General features: G+C 37.2%; 1 protein-coding gene across 2 annotated transcripts in view; it reads right to left on the bottom strand.

Moving 5' to 3' along the window:
• FRY (FRY microtubule binding protein) overlaps positions 1-22,112 on the bottom strand; it is a 169,718-nt gene that overhangs the window by 92,196 nt on the left and 55,410 nt on the right. For both annotated transcript variants that reach the window (XM_054388340.1, XM_054388332.1), the window contains exons 5-16: positions 21,375-21,465; positions 20,899-20,978; positions 20,709-20,789; positions 19,001-19,169; positions 16,953-17,045; positions 16,760-16,858; positions 13,615-13,716; positions 8,590-8,693; positions 8,008-8,116; positions 6,998-7,084; positions 5,242-5,413; positions 3,201-3,333 (exon numbers count right to left, since the gene is read on the bottom strand). In XM_054388340.1, the coding sequence (XP_054244315.1) occupies positions 3,201-3,333; positions 5,242-5,413; positions 6,998-7,084; positions 8,008-8,116; positions 8,590-8,693; positions 13,615-13,716; positions 16,760-16,858; positions 16,953-17,045; positions 19,001-19,169; positions 20,709-20,789; positions 20,899-20,978; positions 21,375-21,465 (1,320 nt within the window). The remainder of the gene's footprint in view (positions 1-3,200; positions 3,334-5,241; positions 5,414-6,997; positions 7,085-8,007; positions 8,117-8,589; positions 8,694-13,614; positions 13,717-16,759; positions 16,859-16,952; positions 17,046-19,000; positions 19,170-20,708; positions 20,790-20,898; positions 20,979-21,374; positions 21,466-22,112) is intronic.

Genomic DNA, 22,112 nt, shown 5'->3' with positions numbered 1-22,112 from the left:
AAGTAATCAAAGCATAACAGCACTTCAAACTGTACAGCCTTTCCCAGTATAGTCTTCCTTATTAGCCTGTAATATGCTTTGGAGGAATCAAAAGAGCAAGGTCCTATTTAGGGACCCTACTATAAACATGTAGAGAAAGTCTGATCTTGCTTTAACATGCTTCTGAACAAAACAGAAAAGAATAGGGGGAAAAGAGACACGCTGAGAAGCACCACACTGAAATCCACTGATACAACAGAAAATGAACCTAGTTTTCCTGCACCCAGGCCACTGCCCTGCTTACTACACTACTCTGCCTCTCCACCCAACAGAGGACATTCCATTTGGATACCTTATTTCTGTGTTCAGTCACAGAGAAAGCCTGTATGTAATACCATCTCACAAGTCTAAATTAAGATTTTTAGACTGAGTATTCACTGAAAAAATGGGTACAGAAATGGCATAAAGTGACATTCGGCTCACTTAATTCAAAGAATAAAGATAGTTTTATAGTGAATAGCATTCTTTCTCTTAACACTCTATATACTTATCAGTTGGATATATACTACATTAATAAAATGGATATATGATTTTTATCTACTGACTTAAATTGTACAACGAAGGGAAACTCTTTTAATAATGAATTATCTCTGTCTCACTACATCTGTATCCTAGCAGATAAAACTTGAAAGAATGTGTCAGCAACTTGAAAAAGTGTAAAATACAATATCTCATCTGAGAATTTGGTTAGATACAAATCCCTTTCAAGTACTATTGCTAATGAAAATACTAGTGAATAACTAATTCAAAATACTGTGTTTTAATAGTTGCAAACAGTAAAGTGCCATTGTTAATTTTGTCTGCAGACAAACCAGTGAGTAACAGAAAGTGATTTTTGCAGTTTCCTTATTATTAGTCCCCAGTGAGGGTAAACAGTTTGTGCATTTAAAATGGAGGCATACATAATAATAGTCTGAGAGTAAACTCTTCTGAAAGCAAATGAGTAATTATTTATAAATATAAAATCTGCTTATCAGCTGCTCAGAAGACTAGCAGGAGAGTCAAAGCTGAGTTCCCAAATTGACTGAGCTACCAGGTACAGCATGCAATGTGTCTGGCAAAGAGGGTCTGACAGGGCTTTCCAGTCATCTCTAGCTGACTCATGATCCAACAGGATGAGCTCTAGATGAGCATGCTGACAGTGGTCCTTACCTGGAAGCCTGTGTTTCCTCACCAGTATTTAGTTCAGGATAGTCAGCAAAAATCTTTGAAGTACTTGCAAGAACAAGTTTGTATGTGAGAAAAATGGATGCCCTATTCTGACTATATGTTGGAAAGCAATTACAACCAATGTTGAAATTCATATCTCAGTGGAGGATGCAAAAGATGCTCCTTAGTCAGGATTTAGTAAGATTCTCTCGAGTGGCATTTACTCCTTCAACAATAAGTGCTTAAAGGATCTGTCATTATATAGCTAACATGCCTAACACTGCCAGGAAAATTCCAGAACCTGTATACTTCAAAACGTTATGACTGTTCATTGCCTAGCTACTTCCCCCTAATTCTTATTTTATTTTATATTAAACATTAACTATGACAAATATGACAATATGACAAAAACCAGACCTTAAAATATAGAAAAATGTGGTGTGGTATCTATATATTAAAGCCCATAAGAACTCCAAATACATAACTTTAGTGAAGTTCTGTGAATAAAATGATAAGGAGTTACATAAAACCAATATATTACCTATTCTAGTTATCATGCACAAGGCAGTTGTGGGCTGATAGTAACAGCTAATTATGTTTTCATCAGTTTACATGATTTTCGATGAACTTCTAATTAAGCAGTCCAGATTTTTTTCCCCGTGGAAAAACAATTAAAAATGTATTGTAATGTGTTTTTTGTCTTTCAAGTCTATAAATTAAGTTACAGACCATCTGGATAAAATACAAAAGTATGGTGATGTACAAGTCTAGTTCTCCCAACTTAAAATCTTAATGTCTTGGACAAAAGTTTCTACCAAACCATAAGACTTCCCGAAATTTGAAACTCTTTGAAGTCTATTTGTTCACTGACTCTAAAAATAAACACCACCAGTGATGCTGACAGACCACATAAAGGACTTTTCTAGTTAAGGTTAAATACACTTCTTATCAAAGTACTCAAGGTTTTATTATACAAGTATCTTTTGGGAACAAAATGTGAATTTCAAAACTCACTTTCCCTCGCAAAAAACCTGAATAGCAAAAATGGTTCTGAAAACCGGCTGTGACTACTGAACAGAATACCAGCTAGTACTACAACAAAAATATGAAAGATTATTGGATAGCAATATTAGCATTTAATATAAACAAAGTAAGACGATACTAAAGAAATAAAGAGCTTCAATCTCATACACACAGTCATGGCAATAAACAATTACAGAGAAATGACATTAAAACATAAAGATAATATCAGTTGTAAATTTGGCCAGTCAATGCACTGTCAATCTACCACTCATGGTATTGTAACCAAAAGTCCTTTTCATGACAGCCTGAATTTTTTTTCTCCAGGTTGTTTCTCTTCTAGCATAACTATCACGTCTACCCCTCTCCTTACAGTTGGGATCTCTACAATCTGTGCTCTGCATGTGTCAAATGATGTCTCTGTGTCTCTGAAGTCTACTAGATAGATGTCCACCTCGCTAGAATTCTCTTGAGGAAGCTTCCCTCACTAATAATTTTGGATGAGAGTGTAAAATGCTGCTGTTCAAGACTGCTTGAAATGTACTGCCTGGATTCTGTTCCAGTGAGGCACTGCTTAAATCCAAGAAATCACAAAATGACTTAGATTTTTAATTAAGTTTTGATTACAGGCATGAATAGTAATGGGAACTATGACATATTAGTAATAGGGATTTGAGAATTCGTTGCATTCATTTTGAAGTTCAGTGGTACAAACCTGTGTGCTGACAGGTTTTTCACTTTGGGCTTTCAACTGCTACCATAGAAACATTCACAGAATTCACACGTGATTCTGGCTACCCGAGAGCATTACTTCACTTCCTAACACTACAACACGCAAAGAAGTAAAATCAACATGTCATAAACAGCTTTTCAAAGTCTATACTAAGCTGGCTGTTCCTATTCCTTGCTCTTTTTCTGACGAGTCATGATAGACAACGAAAGTTCTGAAATTATCTCTCAGTATTTTATGGGATTTGATGTTTAGCACTCACGTAATCATGTCTTCCGGTTCTTTGTTAAGCATCTGTATGTTGGTTAGCATCATGCATCGACCCACTTCCTTGTCAAGGTGTCTGAGTATGTTGTCCACAGCTTTTCTTACTTGAGAATAGTATAATGACATACCTGCAATAACAAGCATTTTTGTATAATTTGGGATATTTACAGATACATGTATTTTGAAAAAGGAAGCTGCTGACTCAGGCTATGCTGCGTGAATTAAGAAAAATATTTTCCTCATGAGATGGCATATTCTAGTAGTAACAATATCCTGATTCAGAGACAGAATATGTTGCTCTCTCCAAAAAGAATGCTATTGTGTGTAAAAATAGCACAAGTTATATATAAACACACATACATTTTTCCTGGAGAAAAAATAGCAAAAATACCTAGTCAAGATATGTCCCTATACAGTTGAATGAAGCTGCAGTTTGCCATGTTATACAATACATTTTGTGGACTTACCATGGCAGAAACAAAACCTCTGATCTAGTAGCAAGGTTTAAAAACCACATGTAAATAAAAAACCAGGAACCTGAATGAGGCCCCGTAAAAACTTGTTTGATATGTAAACTAATGGCATGACATTTTATGTGAAAAACAGTATGAGACATACAGCTTTCCAGCAGCTGATGAACATAGAATACTTAAAAAATAAAACCTGAATTAACTCTTTTTTCTACATTCATCAAAGGCTAAAATGTTAATTTTCTTAATGAACTTTTTTATATTAACACTTTACAATTGATTTTAATCATGTGTTCTCTAGTCAAAACTTTTTGATAAAGACAAGGTATATTTGAAATTTCAAAACTGCATCAATTTTCAAATCTGATATGATCAAAAGTTCAACAGCAGAATAGAAAGCAAGAGAAAATGTAGGAATTCATAGAATCATAGAATCAGTCAGGGTTGGAAGGGACCACAAGGATCATCTAGTTCCAACCCCCCTGCCATGAGCAGGGACACCTCACACTACATCAGGCTGGCCAGAGCCTCATCCAGCCTGGCCTTAAACACCTCCAGGGATGGGGCTTCAACCACCTCCCTGGGCAACCCACTCCAGGCTCTCACCACTCTCATGGTGAAGAACTTCTTCCTCACATCCAGCCTGAATCTACCCACTTCCAGCTTTATTCCATTCCCCCTAGTCCTGTCACTACCTGATATCCTGAATTACCCAGCTAAATCTTACATGTTATACATGGGAACTAGAATACTGTATCATAAACCAGTGAAAATTGCTAATAAAATACAAGGACTCAATAGTGCAAACATTTATGAGCAAATGCATGAGGAGTAACCAAACTGAATTAGTGACAGCACTAAATACCATGCCTGTTGTACATGGCAACAGCAGTGGGTCTCATACTGCTTATTTTCTTGATATTGCTACAACAATCTAGTAATAGAGCAACACAGGTCTTTTTCACTGGTGCAGAAATACCTAGGCTTTGTAATTTTGGGGACTGAATGAAGTGCTAAGGTGAGTAACCAAATGTTCTTGCTTTTGTCAGCAAAACCAGGTACCTTCAGGGCATGATTCAAAAGTTGTTCTGCTACAGCACAGGATTATTTCTCTTCAATGACTACAAAGGAAGACCAATGCAACAGTGTTTTTAACTTGTGCACTTCAGCTCTGTTTTACATTTAAAAGCTTTTGCCATTTTGAAAGTGCCACTTGATGCTAGATACTGCAATTAAAATGAGTATCTCAAAAAAGATGAATAACCATGAATAAAGACGGCTATTCTACACTAGAAGCAGCTAATTCTTAACTATCTGTGTACTAAATCCCTCCCTAGACCACAAGGTTTTAGGGGAGAACACGACCAAAGATTTTTCCTGAAATAATTAGAAGCAGTAAAAAGAAGCATTAATTGCCAAAGTAAACCAAACATTTCATTACCACACACAATAAAGTAAATGCTTACAATGAAGAAAACGATGTAATACTTATCAATAATAAATTATTCTGCTTAGATACTGAAGACTTTTTCACAATCATTCTAATTTGCCCATTCTCTTACTGACCTATCATTTTAGCTTCCTCTTCCGTAAGAGTTTTGCTCAAATAAGTTTTCTTCACCCTGAGAGTGTTTCCAGAGGGAAGGACAGCTCCAGTCACTGGCATTGGAGGTTCACCATCTTTTTGCTGCAAGCTATCAGCAATTACCAAAAAAGCTCTCAGACCAATATTCATTCTCTGTAAGATTCAGAAGATGAATGAGTATCACAATCAAATAGTCATATACTACTCATATTCTTTGAAATTCTGAGTATGCATGTGGCAGCACTTTTTTCTGTACAGTGAATTCATATCTGCATTATAAGCAGTGATGTCCCCTCTCAAAACTTTATTTCTCAGTATTTTCATTACCACATTATACTTTTATCTTCAGGATAAAATACCTGGGATATGACCTGGAGTTTAGTAATGCATCTTAACTGGATCTTCAGTTAAACATAAATGTCCTAAGTGATCTATTACGAAAAAAACATCAATAGGCATCCAGAAAAGCCCCAGGCTTCAATGAAAAGTCTTGAATGGTGCTCAGCAATGGAATTGCAATGTGAAAACATCAGGAAGATAAGGCTAAATGACCTGAGTGCCTTCTGGGAATTCATCAGAGGGAAAATGCAGGCATTGCATTGCAATGATTAAAAGAGCAGAATATTTTCAATTTCCTAGGAACATGTTCCAAAAACTTAGAGGCTGTGCTACTGACAGCCTCCCAGAGATGCATTTACATAATTATGTGTAATTTTTTTTTTAAAGCAAAAGTCTACAAACATTAAATTAGCCCTGTTGTTTCATTGGTTTAGGACTTGTATTGCTATTGAAAACCAGTAAAATTTCACATATTTAATTCAAGAAGATACAGACTATGTCCCTTCCCTATAAGCCTGGCTTCATGCAATGCTAATACAAAACATCCTTTGCAGGACCATCCTCAGTTGATACTGCAGGTGACTGATCGAGAACATGGTAGGGACTGTCTTCTTTTGTAGAAGAAAGGTGAAAGCTTGCCTTTCACTTTCACTGCTTTTGAGAGCAAAAAGTTTAATCCACTTTTCCAAATTTTTTTTGGTATCAAATAGCATTTTTGGTAACTCATTCTATTTTAACATTTTACTGCATGATTAATAGAGATGCATTTTAAGAGATGATCAGAAACGCTTTTTATTTTTCATTCTATACTCAGTTTTCAAATGAAAATGTTTTCAGAATTACTATTTCCAGGAGAATTTTTTTATTATTTTATGACTTAAAAAGTTTTTAAAATTTCTGATTTGCTTTCTCTAGGCAAAGCACTACAAAGCTAACTCATGACATTAATACTAGTGGAGCTTTACTGGTCAGAATGGCAAAACTTTATTAGGAGTTTTCTTTCTTTTTATGGCATCTTCAGTTCTTCTCACATCATGCACTCTTTTAGTAAAACTGTTTTGAAAAATATTGAAATTGTTATAGAAAATTTATTTATTTATGTATATTATTTGTATATTTACTTGTATATACTGTGGTCAATAGTTTTCTTTATCTTTTTCTTTTCTACATTTGTGCTACTTCACTTTTCACTAAGGAAACATGAAATAAACATAAATAATGTGACATTTCACAGATAAAAGTTCCCAGATATATTTTACACTTTAATCACATTAAAGATTCGACTTGAAAACTGGACAAAGATGGCAGCATGCTTAGAATGTAACCAGAAAGGAAATGCAGCACAATACAATGTATTTTAACTCAAAAGAAAAAAAAAAATGCAGATGCACATCGTACCTCAGGGTTGAGACTGAAAGCTTTTGCTGGTTTTCCAACACAAAGGAAGTCAAAGATAATTTCTTTCATTGCAAAATCTAAACGTTCCTAAAATAGTAAAAATGTTTTAAATTGTTAAGGTGATCACTTCTACTTTTCTTTAAAGCAACAGGATGTTGAAAATCAGTTTAATCAGGATTTATTTTAAAGTACAGAAAAAGAGATTTCAGAAGCATGCAAAATATATGATCAGATCTAAGCTTTCAACACAACTGTATGTTGACAAATTCAAAAATTTATGGCATTTAAATGGAAAATGATAAATTTTAAACATAAAGCTTTTAATTATTTCATTTAAATTGTGGTAATCATGGTACTAACATAGTATTTTACATAAAAGTAGCTTATTCACAGATGGCACAGTTCAAGGAAGATTTTAAGCATCTGTTTAATTCATTCCTATTCAGAGTCTTTAAGTATGTGCTTAAGTGCTTTGCTTAATGGGAATGCTTTCTGAATTTAAATAATAAAAGAGATGAAACTTCCAGTACTGAAGGTTAGTTTATTTTAGCAATTCCCATTTGAAACAATGAAAACTAAATGTGTCAACTAGGTGCTCAACTCGGTTGTCCTCTCACTTACTGCTTCAGAAGCAGTGTAATTCATTGTCTTATAAAGTATGAAAGGTTCAGTATCAGGACAAATATGACCTATCGTTTTGAACCTGACAGACAGTCAGAGCCTATCAACAAATGCATTTTCTGGCTTGCTGGCAATTCCAAAAATTGACAAAAAATGCATTTGAGATGAAGTGAAAATGTTTTTATCCATCTTCAGTGGAATGAAGTTAATCAAAACCTGTTGTTCAAATGAAGTCGGGCCAACTGTAATTTTATTACTGCCTAGGTGACAGATACTGACAAGAGAGTTGCAAAAAATTCAGACAATAGAAGATCACTTATTTGTTAATTTGTTATGGGGAAAACAAATTATTAATTATTTGGAAAGACACATGCATGTTTCTCCCATACCTGTGCAATAAACTGTATTATCTTCACAAAGATGTTTAGAGGCATATCTCTTGGCACCACACCACGGGAACCTTTTGGGAAAAGTGTGGTGACGATAGTAATGAGTCGACTGTACAAGAAGAAAAACAAAAAGTATTAGGCATTTCTGGACTTCACTTACCATGAGACATAGACTGGAAATCTTACTCCATTTAGAAAGACTAGAATGTATTTCCTTTGAAATAAAAATGCATCAGTTTCTTGTTCTGACCCTTTGCTACAAATTCAAGGTAATTATTTGCATTACTACATTACAAGTAACAATAAACCCGTCAATGCCATGCCACTACAAAAATATTTATAACTTTAACCAGGCAAAGAGTGAAAAGCAGAGCAACAAAAGCAGAAACGGTTTATACAGAAATAGGTAGGAGAATAACTGATGGTGCCACAAAAGGGAATATTTTGTTGTGTGCAGTTGAGATTTTAATTTCATAATATGAATAGGTTCAATTCAAGGGAATTCAGAAGAACTATAAAATCTCTTCACCTGCAACATCCACTCTACAAGACCAAATTATCCTCACAAATACAGCATGTTACCTTTGGGTAGCTGTGTTGCTTTCACATTTAATTCTGATCATGTAAACCCACAGTAGTCTGTACAGAGATTCCAGTGCAACTCGAGCCATTTTGGGGTCCTTATTCTAGAGGAACATATAATATAACAATAAACTTCAAGCACAAATTAGAAAGAAAGTTCTGCACTTCATGGATGTGAAGGCTGAGAGTTTTCATGATGACACTACAAAAAGACATAGCTGCCCAGTACCCCATTCCTGCAGCTGCAGGGTGCTTATGCATCTGACCTGTCTCTCCTGGTATAAAGTCATCAAAAAACTCAAACAGCAAGTTAGTTAAATTACATACATGTTGCCATTTAAAATCTCTATTTGAAAACTACCTGAATTTGACTCTGAAAAGAAAACCTAATCTTTAGTGGATTTTGTCAGTTCAAACGATGCTGGCCTATGGTGAAGACCTGATAGGAAAAACACAGCAGATAAATAAATGTACTGCACATATTCAAAACTGAAAGGACAAAAATCTGTGGATGCTAAAATGGGGCTAATTATCACGGCATCTAGGATCATCTGGACTAAAATGGATTATCTGTCTGCATTGCTGTTTATTTTTGGAAACTTCTGAACTAGTACAAGATTGTCATTGGATCACATGCCGTTTACTGTTTCCATAGCAGTTCTAAGGGCTCTCTGATTAGAGTACTAGTGTATGCACTCCACTCAGATGGTCTCCCATGTGTTGGTCTATCTGCTGGGTTAAACTCTGAAAGAACCCAGTACATTTCGACCTGACATAAGATTTGCCTGGCCCACAGAACAAATCTCCATGCCATTTTCATCTACAGGAAAACATTAAGTCACAGATCCAAGACCACAGTTTTATCAAAGACACTGCAATAAATGGCATCAGTAATTCTTGAATATGCATGGGTCTAGGTCCTGCAAAATGGAAGTAAGACAACCCATCAGTGATATGGGATATGGCTCCAACTTTGAACATGGCATCTGTCACAAGCTTAGAAATAGGAACAATGTCCTTGGGTTGCAATTTCCATATAACTCCTTGACAACACGTTTTAATACAATAAAGCTTTTTATGGAACAGAAAACTGATTTTTTTTTCTTTCTTTATTTTTTCCAATCGTAGAAGCATAAACTAGTTGTAGCACATGATTAGAATAAGTAGTAAAAGGAATGCCAAAGTTTACATGGTCTATTAATCTTTGCAGGATTTTAAAATCATAACATTTGTTGCAATCCACTTGTTTAATAAGCTATTTGCTTTCAATAGCTTTCAATAAGCTGTTCATTTTCCATTAGATATCATCATGTCAGTCCTCATAAATTTCAGTCCTAAAAATGTGATTTCCTCAACAGGTGATGGAGTACATTTATCAAAGTTTATTATTACCCTAAAACTTGCATGAAAACAGTGGACACTGTGGCTAACCAAGTTAAGGTAACACGATTTTGTGTGACAGAGAAGGAAGTTATCCCTATAAGCAAAAGTCCAAACATTCCAGTGATGAGATTTCTCAACTGCTCTTGCAGCTGAACTAAGATGGAAAAGTGCTGAAACCATTATCATTAGAGCTTTCTGCAAATATTAGACTAGTTTTCTGTCAAAACCAGCAAGCTGTGTATTTGAAGCAGGATTGAGAGGAAGACAGTAGAAAGCCTGAGAAACATCTAAGGAAATCATGGATATATCCATGGCCAAGATCTGTGCAAGTGCATGGTGGTTGGGTGCCCAGCACTTTGGAAGCACACAATGTTTCTCCCTTTGGAAAACAGAGATGAGCCTCTTCAGTATTTTGAGAATTTTTGTTGTCACTATTCTAGAAATTTCTTTTTCAATACCTCCACTTCTTCTCTGATTAACATAGAAGTAACTGGACTGCCAGGAGGGAGGTCCACTTTCTCTTTAATTCCAGCAATAAGGTGTTATGTCTGTCTCATGCCAGCCAAAGCAATACTGTGCTGTTAGTCATGGATTCATTCCTCAGATAGGCCTTGTTTGACCCATTCTTTGTACAGTAAGTTCTGTACTTTGGGCTCAAATTGTACTGCAGCTTTCTCTTTGTCTTGTGTGGTTTGGCGACAAGGAACTTTTGCTCCCATTGAAAAAAATTGCCTCTAAATGAAATATGGTACTTTGACTCTCTCCTATATAGAATTCCTGCCTTGAGTGTTTTTGTTTTACAAGTAATGTTTAATTAATGATAAATGTTCCATTTCAATACCAAGATACTTATTAATTTTTACACTGCTTTCAACAGTGATATGCCCTTTGGCCAAAATTTGGCTAGGGTCAACTATTTCTGGGTTTTGACAGAAGTTTCCTTTATTAATTCACAGGAAATGTTTTTCTGTAAGATCAGAGATTCATTAGTTTATACTAAAATCAGAAATATGACTCCAATATAAACCTCTTAGTTTTCCCAGCCTATACTTGACCTTAAATGGTTTGGCAGAGAAGATTGTATTCTATGGGACACGGAGGCTCTTGAGAAACCTGATCCATTAAGTGGTTCATGAGAGCCCACAGAAGATTGTGGAGTCCCTCATACTGTCCTGAAGGGCAAACTGTCCTGCTGAACAGAAGGATTTCTCCTTCACATTGATCTAGCTCTCGGTCCAGCTGTGCGAATTTGGTTTGGGCTTTCAGATGTCACTTCTAACTGGTGATAGGATTGCTTCTATGGTCGGGGCATCTTTTCCTCTGTACTGAGGAGTGGCAAGCCATGTTTAGTCATGTATTCAGCTACCTTACCTTTCCCCACAAAGTAAAGGTGAAGTGTGCCACCAGACTAATTTACAAGCCCTATGAATTGAAGTATATGACAATGAATTATAGGTGGCAAGTTGAATTCCAATTTGATTTTCAATTGATGAGGTAGGAGCAACTTTTCTTATATTTTCTCTAATGATTTCAAATAATTTCACAGAATCACAGAAACATTCAGGTTGGAAAAGACCCTCAGAATCACCAAGTCCAACCAATTACCCTACTCTACAAGGTTCACTCCTAAAGCAAACCCTCAAGCACCACATCCAAACCACCTTTAAACACATCCAGGGCTGGTGACTCAACCACTTTCCTGGGCAGCACATTCCAATGCCTGACCATTCTTTCTGTGAAAAAAAATTTCCTAATGTCCAGTCTAAACCTACTCAGTCATAACAGCTTGAGGCCATTCCCTCTTGTTCTATCACTAATTACCTGTGAGAAGAGACCAGCACCAGCCTTTCTACAATGTCTTTTCAGGTAGTCGTAGAGAGCCATGAGGTCTCCCGTCAGCCTCCTCTGTTTCAGCCATGAGGTCTCCCCTCTCCTCCTCTAATCAGCCCCAGCTCCTTCAGTCACTCTTCAAAAGATTTATTCTCCAGGCCCTTCCCCAGCTTTGTTGCCCTCCTCTGCACTCGCCCCAGCACCTCCACATCTCTCTTGTATCAAGGTGCCCAAATCTGGGCACGATACTTAAGGTGCAGTCCCTCTGTAGAGCCTCCCTCCCCTTGTGCAGATCAACACTCCCACCTAACTTGGTGTCATCTGCAAACTCACTTTGGCACACTCTATGTCTTCATCAACACCACTTGTGACTGGCCACCAGCTGGATTTAACTCCATTGACCACTACTCTCTGGGCCTGTTTGCCCAGCCAGTGCTTCATCCATCAGAGTGTGTGCTCATCCAAGTCACGAGCAGCCAGTTTGTCCATGAGAATTCTGTGGGAAATGGTGTCAAAGGCTTTTCAAAAGTCTAGGTAGACAACAGCCACAATTTCCCTCTCTTCTTTTCAGAAAAGTTTATATTCCCAGCTGGCTCTTCACAGATCTTATAGCTGTAGCCACCTTTTCTAAAGCTTGTATAACCTCATAAAACCCAATAAAATAACAATGTTTATTTTCTGAATCTCTTTGCAATTAAAGCTCAAACACATCTTCAGCACAAGTAAGTAATTTGGGTACAAGTGGAAAGCAATCTTCAGACAAACTGTGAACATTCTGAAGAGCTATTCTAACAGTAGGGGAAGGGACATTTGAAGGTCGCCTTGTCCAACTCCCCTGGAGTCAACAAGGACATCTTTAACTATATCAGGTAGTCATATAACAATCAATGCAACAATCAATACAAATAGTCTCATTATGACAAGTACAGCAAGAAAGCAACAGCAAGAAATTATATCTATCTATCTATCTATCTATCTATCTATCTATCTATCTATCTATCTATCTATCTATATCTATATCTATTGTTAATACGATAGTATTAACAACCTTGGGAATTCAACTTTTGGAAGCAGAGATACTTTGCCTCTGAGCTGAGGAAATGTTTGCGTGTTCTATCTGTGCCAGTTCCAGACGTTTCTTAACCACTGGTTCCCCAAGTAGCAGCTCAGAGTCCCTTCATTTGAATTAACTGTTCTTAAATTGGCCTTTTCAAGTAGGCATAGGACTTTCATATGGATCCACTTTAAGAATGGAATAGGCATGAGCTATTGCACAAGAAGCATGAACAGTATGTGCCAGCCAGGAACTACAACAGGTTGCAGTGCACAGGTAGTCCTAAACTTCAAAGACCTAACAAACGTGGAGGAAACAGAATAGTTTAGGTTTCTTTAATGCAACTTAGGAGAGTGAAACAGGCAATGGAATCAGTGTCCTGCAATTAATTCCATTCTGATAAAATTATAACAAATATTTTGTTTGAGAATGGCTTTGTGAGAAAAAGCAAATTGATAGTGGGTCAGTTTTTGTATGCCACTCACGTTAATTATTTTTCTATCAACAACCTTGCCTGTTTCATTGCTGTTTGATTCAGGCTTGATTTGAGAAAGGGAAGAAATTCAAACTAGGCACAAGAATACGTTTTTGTTACTGAAAAAGTCTGCACAAATAAAGATTTTGTACAGTTAGAAATAAAATCATGTTATGAGATCTGATAATAGGAATCATCCTGCACATTACCTAAAAGGGACTTTGAACAGATCAATAATACATACTGAAGTTTTAGTATAATAATAAAACAAGAAGATACTAACCTTGAGATTGGATAAGCAGTTGTTGAGGAAAATATGCCATCTATTTAAAAAGAACTGCTTCTGACTGACACAAAGCAGGCAGGTTACCAATGGGTACAAAGCCTAAACAGGAAACGGATGTCAATAGTGTGTTGTTTGCATGCTTACACAAAATAAAAGTAACTTAATAGAGCTACTGTAAACTTTGAACTCTTAACTCCTTCCATTTTGTGCAATACATATTAGACAACATAACACATTAAGCAGTACCATTTAAAAAGAACCTTTCTCTGATGCTGTTACAGATGTTTTTTTTGATGAAATAAAACAACCAAATATCGCTTATAGCAGTATTCTAGATCCAAAGACAGGCCACAATTTTACAGGCACATAAGGCTAAGTTCTGTCAGTTAACTGAGAAATGCATGGAAATCACAGAATCACAGAATCAACCAGATTGGAAAAGACCTTCAAGATCATCTAGTCTAACCTATCACCCAACACCATCTAATCAACTAAACCATGGTACTAAGTGCCTCATCCAGTCTTACTTCTAGGGACAGTTACTCCACCACCTCCCTGGGCAGCTCATTCCAATGGCCAATCACTCTTTCTGTGAAGAATTTCTTCCTAACATCCAGCCTAAACCTCCCCTGGTACAGCTTGAGACTGTGTCGCCTCCTTCTGTCACTGTTTGCCTGGGAGAAGAGACCAACCCCCACCTGGCTACAACCCCCTTCAGGTAGTTGTAGACAGCAATAAGGTCTCCCCAGAGCCTCCTCTTCTCCAGGCTAAACAACCCCAGCTCCCTCAGCTGCTCCTCACAGGGCTTGTGCTCCAGACCCCTCACCAGCTTTGTCACTTTTCTCTGGACACGTTTGTGCAACTGAACATCTTTCTTCAACTGAGGGGCCCAGACCTGGACATAGTACTCAAGGTGTATCCTAACCAGCACTGAGGACAGTGGCAGAATGACTTCCCTGCTCCTGCTGGCTACACTATTCCTGATACAGGCCAGGATGCTATTGGCCTTCTTGGTCACCTGGGCACACTGCTGGCTTGTGTTCAGAAATAACTAAACTTTTTTATAATATCAACAGGACTATGATTGTTTGGATTTGTGAATGCTTAGATGCCTATTACTCCTCAAAGTCTGCAGTCATGACATTTACTGACAGGTGTGTCAAACACCCTAAAGAACTCTGCTAAAACACAGAACCAAGGCAGAACATAGAAGTTCAAATACTGGAACATGTTCTCTTTGTTAACAACCAAAAAAAAAAACCCAAACTAAAATGCACCTATTTATTTTGAAACTGACTTTGCTATTTCCTCAAGGCCTTTCTGTTTCTGCTATGTTAATATATCAAGTAAGGACTTATTAGTCAAAAATAAGTTAACTTATCTTAAAGACCAAAGATTCTCAAAATTAACTCCAAAATTCTAACTTCAGTCACAGCTCAATGTATAAATACACCATAAATCCCAGCTTCCATTCCTGTAATATGTAACATAAGTTGTCTATAGCTGGGTTAGATCTAGTTTCTTGAGGAAATGTCAAAAGTACACTCATTTTTATTATGTTCATGTCCAAAATACATATGGGAGAGGAGAACTGAAGTCTTCTCATGGAAAACTTTCTTACAATATTAATATTATGACTATAATGGTCGACTACTTGAAAGGGTCACAGAGTTTAGTAGCATCCCAAGAGTGTCACAACTCATCCTAAGAAAAGCCCTAGGAGGCAAAGTACTATTTCCTGGAGTTTCCTAATTCTCTCCACTCACTATCGAAAGAACCTCAAGGACTAGCTTATTAGAGATACTTTTAGGCAGAAAGAGACAAGATGAATGCTCCTATCCTGCCTGTGTTTTGTGAGTGCACCAACTCACAAAACGCTAATCTTGGAAAGGAAGGTCCTCTTCAAACTCTAAAGAGTGCTTTCTTCCTGCAAGCCTAGAAATATGCACTGCAGCTATTTCTGCCAACTGTTTGCTTTTCCCCTCCTCCTCCTCCTCACAAAGTTTGTATTTCTAATCACACCCTCACAAGAATCTATTCTGTCACTTTTAACCATGTAGGCTCCAGTGTGGTATGTGTAGACAAGCAATCAAATGCAAAGCCCCAGCTGTGCAATCCGTTCTCAAGCACATACTATTGACTTTGGCAAGCACATCCGCCAGTTTGGGAAAGCTCTGTTTAGTGTAAAAACTGTACAGCAAAGCTCTTACCCTGCTGCAGTTTCAACAATGTTTTATCTACTCTGATGAATTAAAAAGAGCCACACAAACATGAGCAGAGTGAAATCAGAAATCCATCCCAAGACTCCCGCTAATTCAAACTTGAACAGGACTGTGCCCCAGGGGATGCTCTGACTCTCTCCTGGGACTGATAAAATGGGGCAGAGAGCTCAAGTACACTCTGCAGTCCTCCCAGCAGATTCAGCAGAGCTAGCAACCAGCATTTTCTGAGAGCATTGGGAACAAGGAAGTCTTTTTGACTTTCACATAGATTGAGGGAGGACAAATGACAACTTTCTTTACTTATAAGGTCCAAGACTTCAAAACGGATTAGCCAATGTCACATTGCTGACATGCGCTGACCCAGTTGGAGAGACAGACTGCTTAAGGCGGCCAGCATCAAACTGACTCAGATCCTCATTTAATTCAGATCAACTCATGCTTCCAAAAATACACTGCAGTGCCACTGTTCATCTCACAAGAGAAAAATGAAATGGGGAGCTGCACAGTAGCCAAGTCACGGATTTAAAAAGGCATGTGTTATACATTTTTTTGTTCCTACAATGTATTGTTTAAGCCCTGTGAAAGAGTTGTTCCCACATGCCTCATTTGTTCTCGCTTGACAAGTGAATTCTATTATTTCTTCTCTCCTAATGTTTACACATAACAAGTATGAGAAGATGCAGCCATTTAATAATCACAGAAGCAGAAGCTGAAAACATCTGTTTGATTCAGACTGATTCAGAGCATATTCTGAATAAAATAAATATGGTCATTTTCTGCAAACATGGTAACTTTCCTTACAATAGAAATGTTACGGCTATAAAGCTGAATGTAGAAAGAAGTTTTGCAATTTCTCCAGAGACTTGCTTAGAAATATTTCTGACAAAGAATTTTAGCCTCTGCTTCTCAGGGTTACTAACCAGTGAGTGCTTCTTTCGTGAGGAAAGTTCAAGTGTTGTATCATACAGGCTTTCAACAAAGTTCCTCAGACAGGGGACATTCACTTCATTTTTAACAGCCTGAAAGAAAATTTCATGTTAATAAAACACTATTTCACAAGCTGGTTTATCTAATTTAAAGAAATTATGCAAACAACCTGAAAAATAAACTCACAGCAGCTACAGGGACAAGAATTTCAACAAACAGTCCTGCCAGTGCATGCTTGATATCTTTGTCTTTGACTTCAAGGAAATAATGTGCACATTCCTAAAACAAAACAAAACAAGAAACATAAATTGTGTATCAGCTGGAATAACAACCTGTAAGTGTTTGCTGAATGCACATGAAGTGTCAGTGACTATTTTTATCTTGCAAATCCCGTATTTTGCAGCAGGCAAAGCAGGACACAAGTCAAGATCAAGGATCTGTTACTCTAAGCACAGTTATTCAGAAACTCTCCACTGATTCCAGCTGTATCCAGTGGTGTTTGGGGATAGAAGGGGCACTGGACTCTGGGGCTGACCTCATTCCTTCTCTGTGTAACTTTCAGGACCTGGAGTACAAGTCCACATGGACCACTTTACACAATGTTTTCTGGTAAGATACTCAAGGCAGGCAACAACCTTACTGCAAACATTTCGGGATAAATTTCACTGCTAAGATCCATTGCAGATTAAGGGTCCATACAGAACTGTGTTATGGGAGGGAAGAGAGCTGTGGCACAAACCACCACAATTTCCAGCCTGCAACTGGGAATTGAGAGAGAAAGTAAAAATGTACTTTTGTCCTAAACATGCAGTGAACTACTACCCACACAGCTGTGTTGCTCCGGAAGCGAGGGAGGGGACAAAAGCATCCACCCACTTGTGTGCTTCTGTACAGCTTCTCTGAGTCTGACAAATTATGTTGCTTCAGTTAATTCTTCACCTCTGGGTCCAAGGCCCAAACAGCCACTGACTTACAAGGAGGGTGCCCCACTGACCTTTTTCCTGCCCATGTGTGCAAAGAAGTTCACACTTTGCAGCCAAGAAAAATTATGCATGGCCTAATCAGGATTCTACATCAGGATTCTACATCACATAGATTCAGTCACTCCAGCCATCTCTGCCACACAGCTGAAACCTCTACACAAAGGCAGTAGCCTTCCTGAGCTGCCTGTGTCCTCTATGGTGGAAGATCACACGGAGATTGTTCCTAAAGTAGAGCTGGTATGACAAACCTTGTAGCTGAAGAGCTGCACGTAGATACTAAAACTAAGACAAACTGCCCAAAGAATAAAACTGTATTTCACCAAACTGAGAAAACCTTGCTTTCCTAAATACACAGCACATCTTAGGATGCATTGTAGTATATAAAAAAAAATAATTTTGTGCTCAGATATGGTAGTCAGGGAAGGCAGAGAGTCAAATTTTGAGTACTACTATACAAGAGCTTTACCACTGATTTTAATAGCAGTGACACTGTATCCCAGCAGTGCTGTGCTACAAAACATGTAGTCATGAGTGCAATCCCAAGAAAAAGTAGGAAAATAAAAAGGTTAAGCTAAATAACCTGCTGATCAGAACAGAACCCATTGTACATTGCCAACAAAAATGTAGAATTTAAAACGTGTAAACAAAGTATTTTCTTTTCTTGTATGCAATGACATCATCTATTAATTTAAAGCACTGACCATAGTCAAACTGTTGTCTGTACTAGTGGGTCTCAAACCAGGTGAATACAGAATGGATAAGGGGATGAAGGCATGGTGGAAGCAGAAAACATATCCAAGGGAAATTCCACACAGCTTTTGCCTCAGTTCTTTGTCTCTTCCTCTGTGTTTTTCTCCATCAAAAGTTCCTCTCCTTTCTGTCAACTATGTAAGTGGCTGAAGATTCACTTTGGAGGCAGTGAGCAGCTATGGAGATGTAACTAGGCAAGGACACAGGGCATGGGAAAGGCATGGGATGGCAGGGTGGAAAGTCTGGGGTCTACAGAACCACAGCTCTTTGCTGGTGGGTGAGATGTAGGGACTAGGGGTATATGGCTGATGAGCTGGAATGGAATGATACACACTGGAGACTAGAGACTGGAACACTGAGGTTCAGAACATGCAAAAATAGATTCATACACGTTTAGGTGTGAATAACACATGGAAAATCTACTGGAGTACTAGAGCAAGGATGAAGGGGAGCCCATTCTGAAAGGTCTGAGAACCACAGTTATGTACTTAAGAATTTTACCTGCATAAACTGAAGAGAAGCTTCAAAGTCCTCCACAGGATACATCTTAATGCGAAAGAATTTCATTCCCATTATAAGACTGATAATGCTTTGAACTACATATGGGCTTTGCTCTTTATGCCGTAACTCTTTTAACTCTGCCATAAATTTCTTCTTTACAGCAGGAAATCTATGAATTCACATTGGTTAGTTACAAAAAAGCACAGGTTAATATTTAAAATGTATTGTAAGGTATATAAATGGGGGAAACCCAAAGAAGAATCAACTCTGGTTATAGAATACCATGTCAGTCAGAATGTGAATAATGGTTTTTTGGTTTAGTTTTCTTTAATTTCTGATAAACTCAGAAAATGAAGCATATAGCTTGATCTTAGTTCTTTAGCTAACCACATCTCCACATCTTTCAAATTTTATTGCAAGTGTCTCTTTACATAAGAGCTAACAATATCATTAGAATAACCCTCTCATATGGTTTTAAAAAATCCAAGATGAAAGACCATTTTTTTCCAAGTACACGCATCTTTTTCAAAAGAACATGCTTTCATGATTAAAATATTCCAGTAGGCTGTTCCTTCCTTCAGGCTTTTTAACAATAGCTATGGTAGTAACAATTAAGCAACAACTTGCGATGGAAGGGTCCATGACCATTTTTTATCTCTTCTACAAATCCAGATGTCTTAGGTGACACACTATCCATAAAAATAACATATAGGAAGGTCATCCAACAGGACCTCCTGTCCTTTTTGAGAGAAAATGAAAAGAATGTAATTTTCCTGAGCACATATAGCATGTAACAAACTTTCATCTCTTTATCAGAGGCAATAACAAAAGAAACAGGTTGGCAGAAAGAAGCGTTTTAGGGGCCGTAGCAAGGCCCCTCAGAATCAGAGAAAAGCAGCATTTTATGGAGGTGTGCTTTATTTTTGACAGTCAGCTTGAAGCTTTGGATCCCTTTTTGCCTCTGACCCAGACTATTTAGACGAGGTAAGGTCTTAGTTGAAGTCTGTTGAAATTTGTATGATTTCCAGGAACTCAGACTGGTTTGGTTACATCAAGCTAAGTTGACTAGTTTTGTAGAACAGACTCACTCTCAGCAGCACCAAGCTGTCCGCAGACAAAGATCACTGTGTTGCAGCAGTAAATTTCACCCTCTGCATAATTTGTAGTGTAAGCTTATGATATTATATCGGGTACAGAAGTTTCTGAATCTCTCAGTTTCCAAATGCAAAATTTAAGAGCTCATCCTCAAAGTGTTTTATGTCATCTCCTCTAAGAAGTACAGGGTGAAAGATTCAGAAGTAATTGCATTCAGTTCTGAACTAACTTCAGAGAGACCTAAAAATCTTTATATGTTGGAGGATAGTCATTTTTGGGTTAGCCCAGCTAAATTAAAAACAGCATATAGAAAAACAAAATAATAATTAAAATAGCTCTCTTCAGCCCTCTGGGCTTTCCACAGACGTCACTGCTGAGATAAGAAAAATAGTGCTGCTGTAGTTGAATTTATTCAGCATCACTGGACTAGATGCAGAAAGCCTGTGATTCCCTAGAGTCCTAATGCTCTAGAATACTTGGATGAATAGAGGGAAAATGAAATGAAAACCCTTATGCTATCTTTTAAGAAAGTGAGAAAATCAGAATATTCATATGCTAAGCAAATAAAATTTCTCAGATTTATGGGGGAAGTATGATATTCAACTTTTCTTACTTTGCTTGAGCTAGAACACCTATTACTTCTGCATACAAATCCGCAACGATGTGCATATTTCCAGTGTTAGGACCAAGGTACCTGGCAAGAGACAAGAAAGTATTATTGGTTGAGAAATCATACTGTTTAAACCACTGCTAACACAAAACTACAAAAGAATTCATAGAATTTGTGTATGAAAAAAACTTACCCTTCTTTGTACTTAAAGTGCTTGAAAGCCAAGTTAATAACATCATGTACCAAACCATCTATAACAGGATGAAGTGGAATCTGAAAACACAAAATAAGACATAGTGAGTACACATATGTTACACTTCAAGTTGCATGCCTCAGTGCTAGCATTACTTATGGATATCTTTCAGACAGAAATACAGTATTAGCTGAAATAGCATCAGATCAACAAAACAGATGAAATGAGACAGCCATTTAAAGTTTATTTAGTATTGAAGAGAAATACTTCATCTCCAAAGACTTGGCAAGGCTGTATGAGCACAGAAAACATGTACCCTAGGGGTGCAAGAGAGACAGCAGTGAACAAGCATGCAGGATTATCTTATGTTTTTATTAGACTATCAAGGATGGAAATTGAAATAAGAAACCTATAGTTCAGTTCTATTGATGATTTCCATAATTTATTAGTTAACAGATAATTTAAGAACTCCATACCTGTTTCAAAACTTCTATTAATACTAAAGAAAAAATAAAATCAATAGCCAGATCTCTTCTCTCCATTAAATAGTCTCTCTGCTGTTCATCACTGCAAAATCAAACCAGGAAACATAGTATTTAGCAGATGTGTCATATTCACATACCTTCTTCGCTTACAGATAACAGGGGATTCTGTTCTACATTTCACATTGCACCTTAGCATTTCAGAAAGTAATGCACTGATATGCTCTTAAAATATAAGTAGACCAAATCTAACTTGTTACTTTCACCTTCTTTCACATGTTTAAATGTCACTCTCCTTTTCCTCCTTTTTTCTTTTTTTTCCCAGTTTAAAATCAACACAAAATTTTTTTCAAGGAAAAAAACCAAAACTAAATAAGGAAAACTTATTCAAACACATGTTTCATTTTGGTTTCCTCGCTGATAGCAGTTCTCAAACACACTTTAGAGGCAAACACAAAAAACTATTTTGTGCTATCAAATTCATATTTACACTCGTGATGGATTTGAAAAGTGCCTTAAAAGTACTGATAAATTCATATCCAAACTACATTCTCTTTCTAAATCTGCTCCAGTGTTATTTCTTTAACTTTGGCATCACTTGTCAAATGTTCAACTACATTCCTTATGCAGAATACCACAGAGGAATACCACAGAGGAATAAAGGAGATGAATAGCTTGCAATACAAATACAAAAAATAGCCATTGGATCATCTGCTTACAATTACAAAGTGT

Source organism: Indicator indicator, chromosome 1, assembly GCF_027791375.1.
Source record: "Indicator indicator isolate 239-I01 chromosome 1, UM_Iind_1.1, whole genome shotgun sequence".
Lineage (NCBI taxonomy): Eukaryota > Metazoa > Chordata > Aves > Piciformes > Indicatoridae > Indicator > Indicator indicator.
The sequence above is the reverse complement of the archived record's forward strand: the minus strand, read 5'-3'. Positions and strand labels throughout refer to the sequence as shown.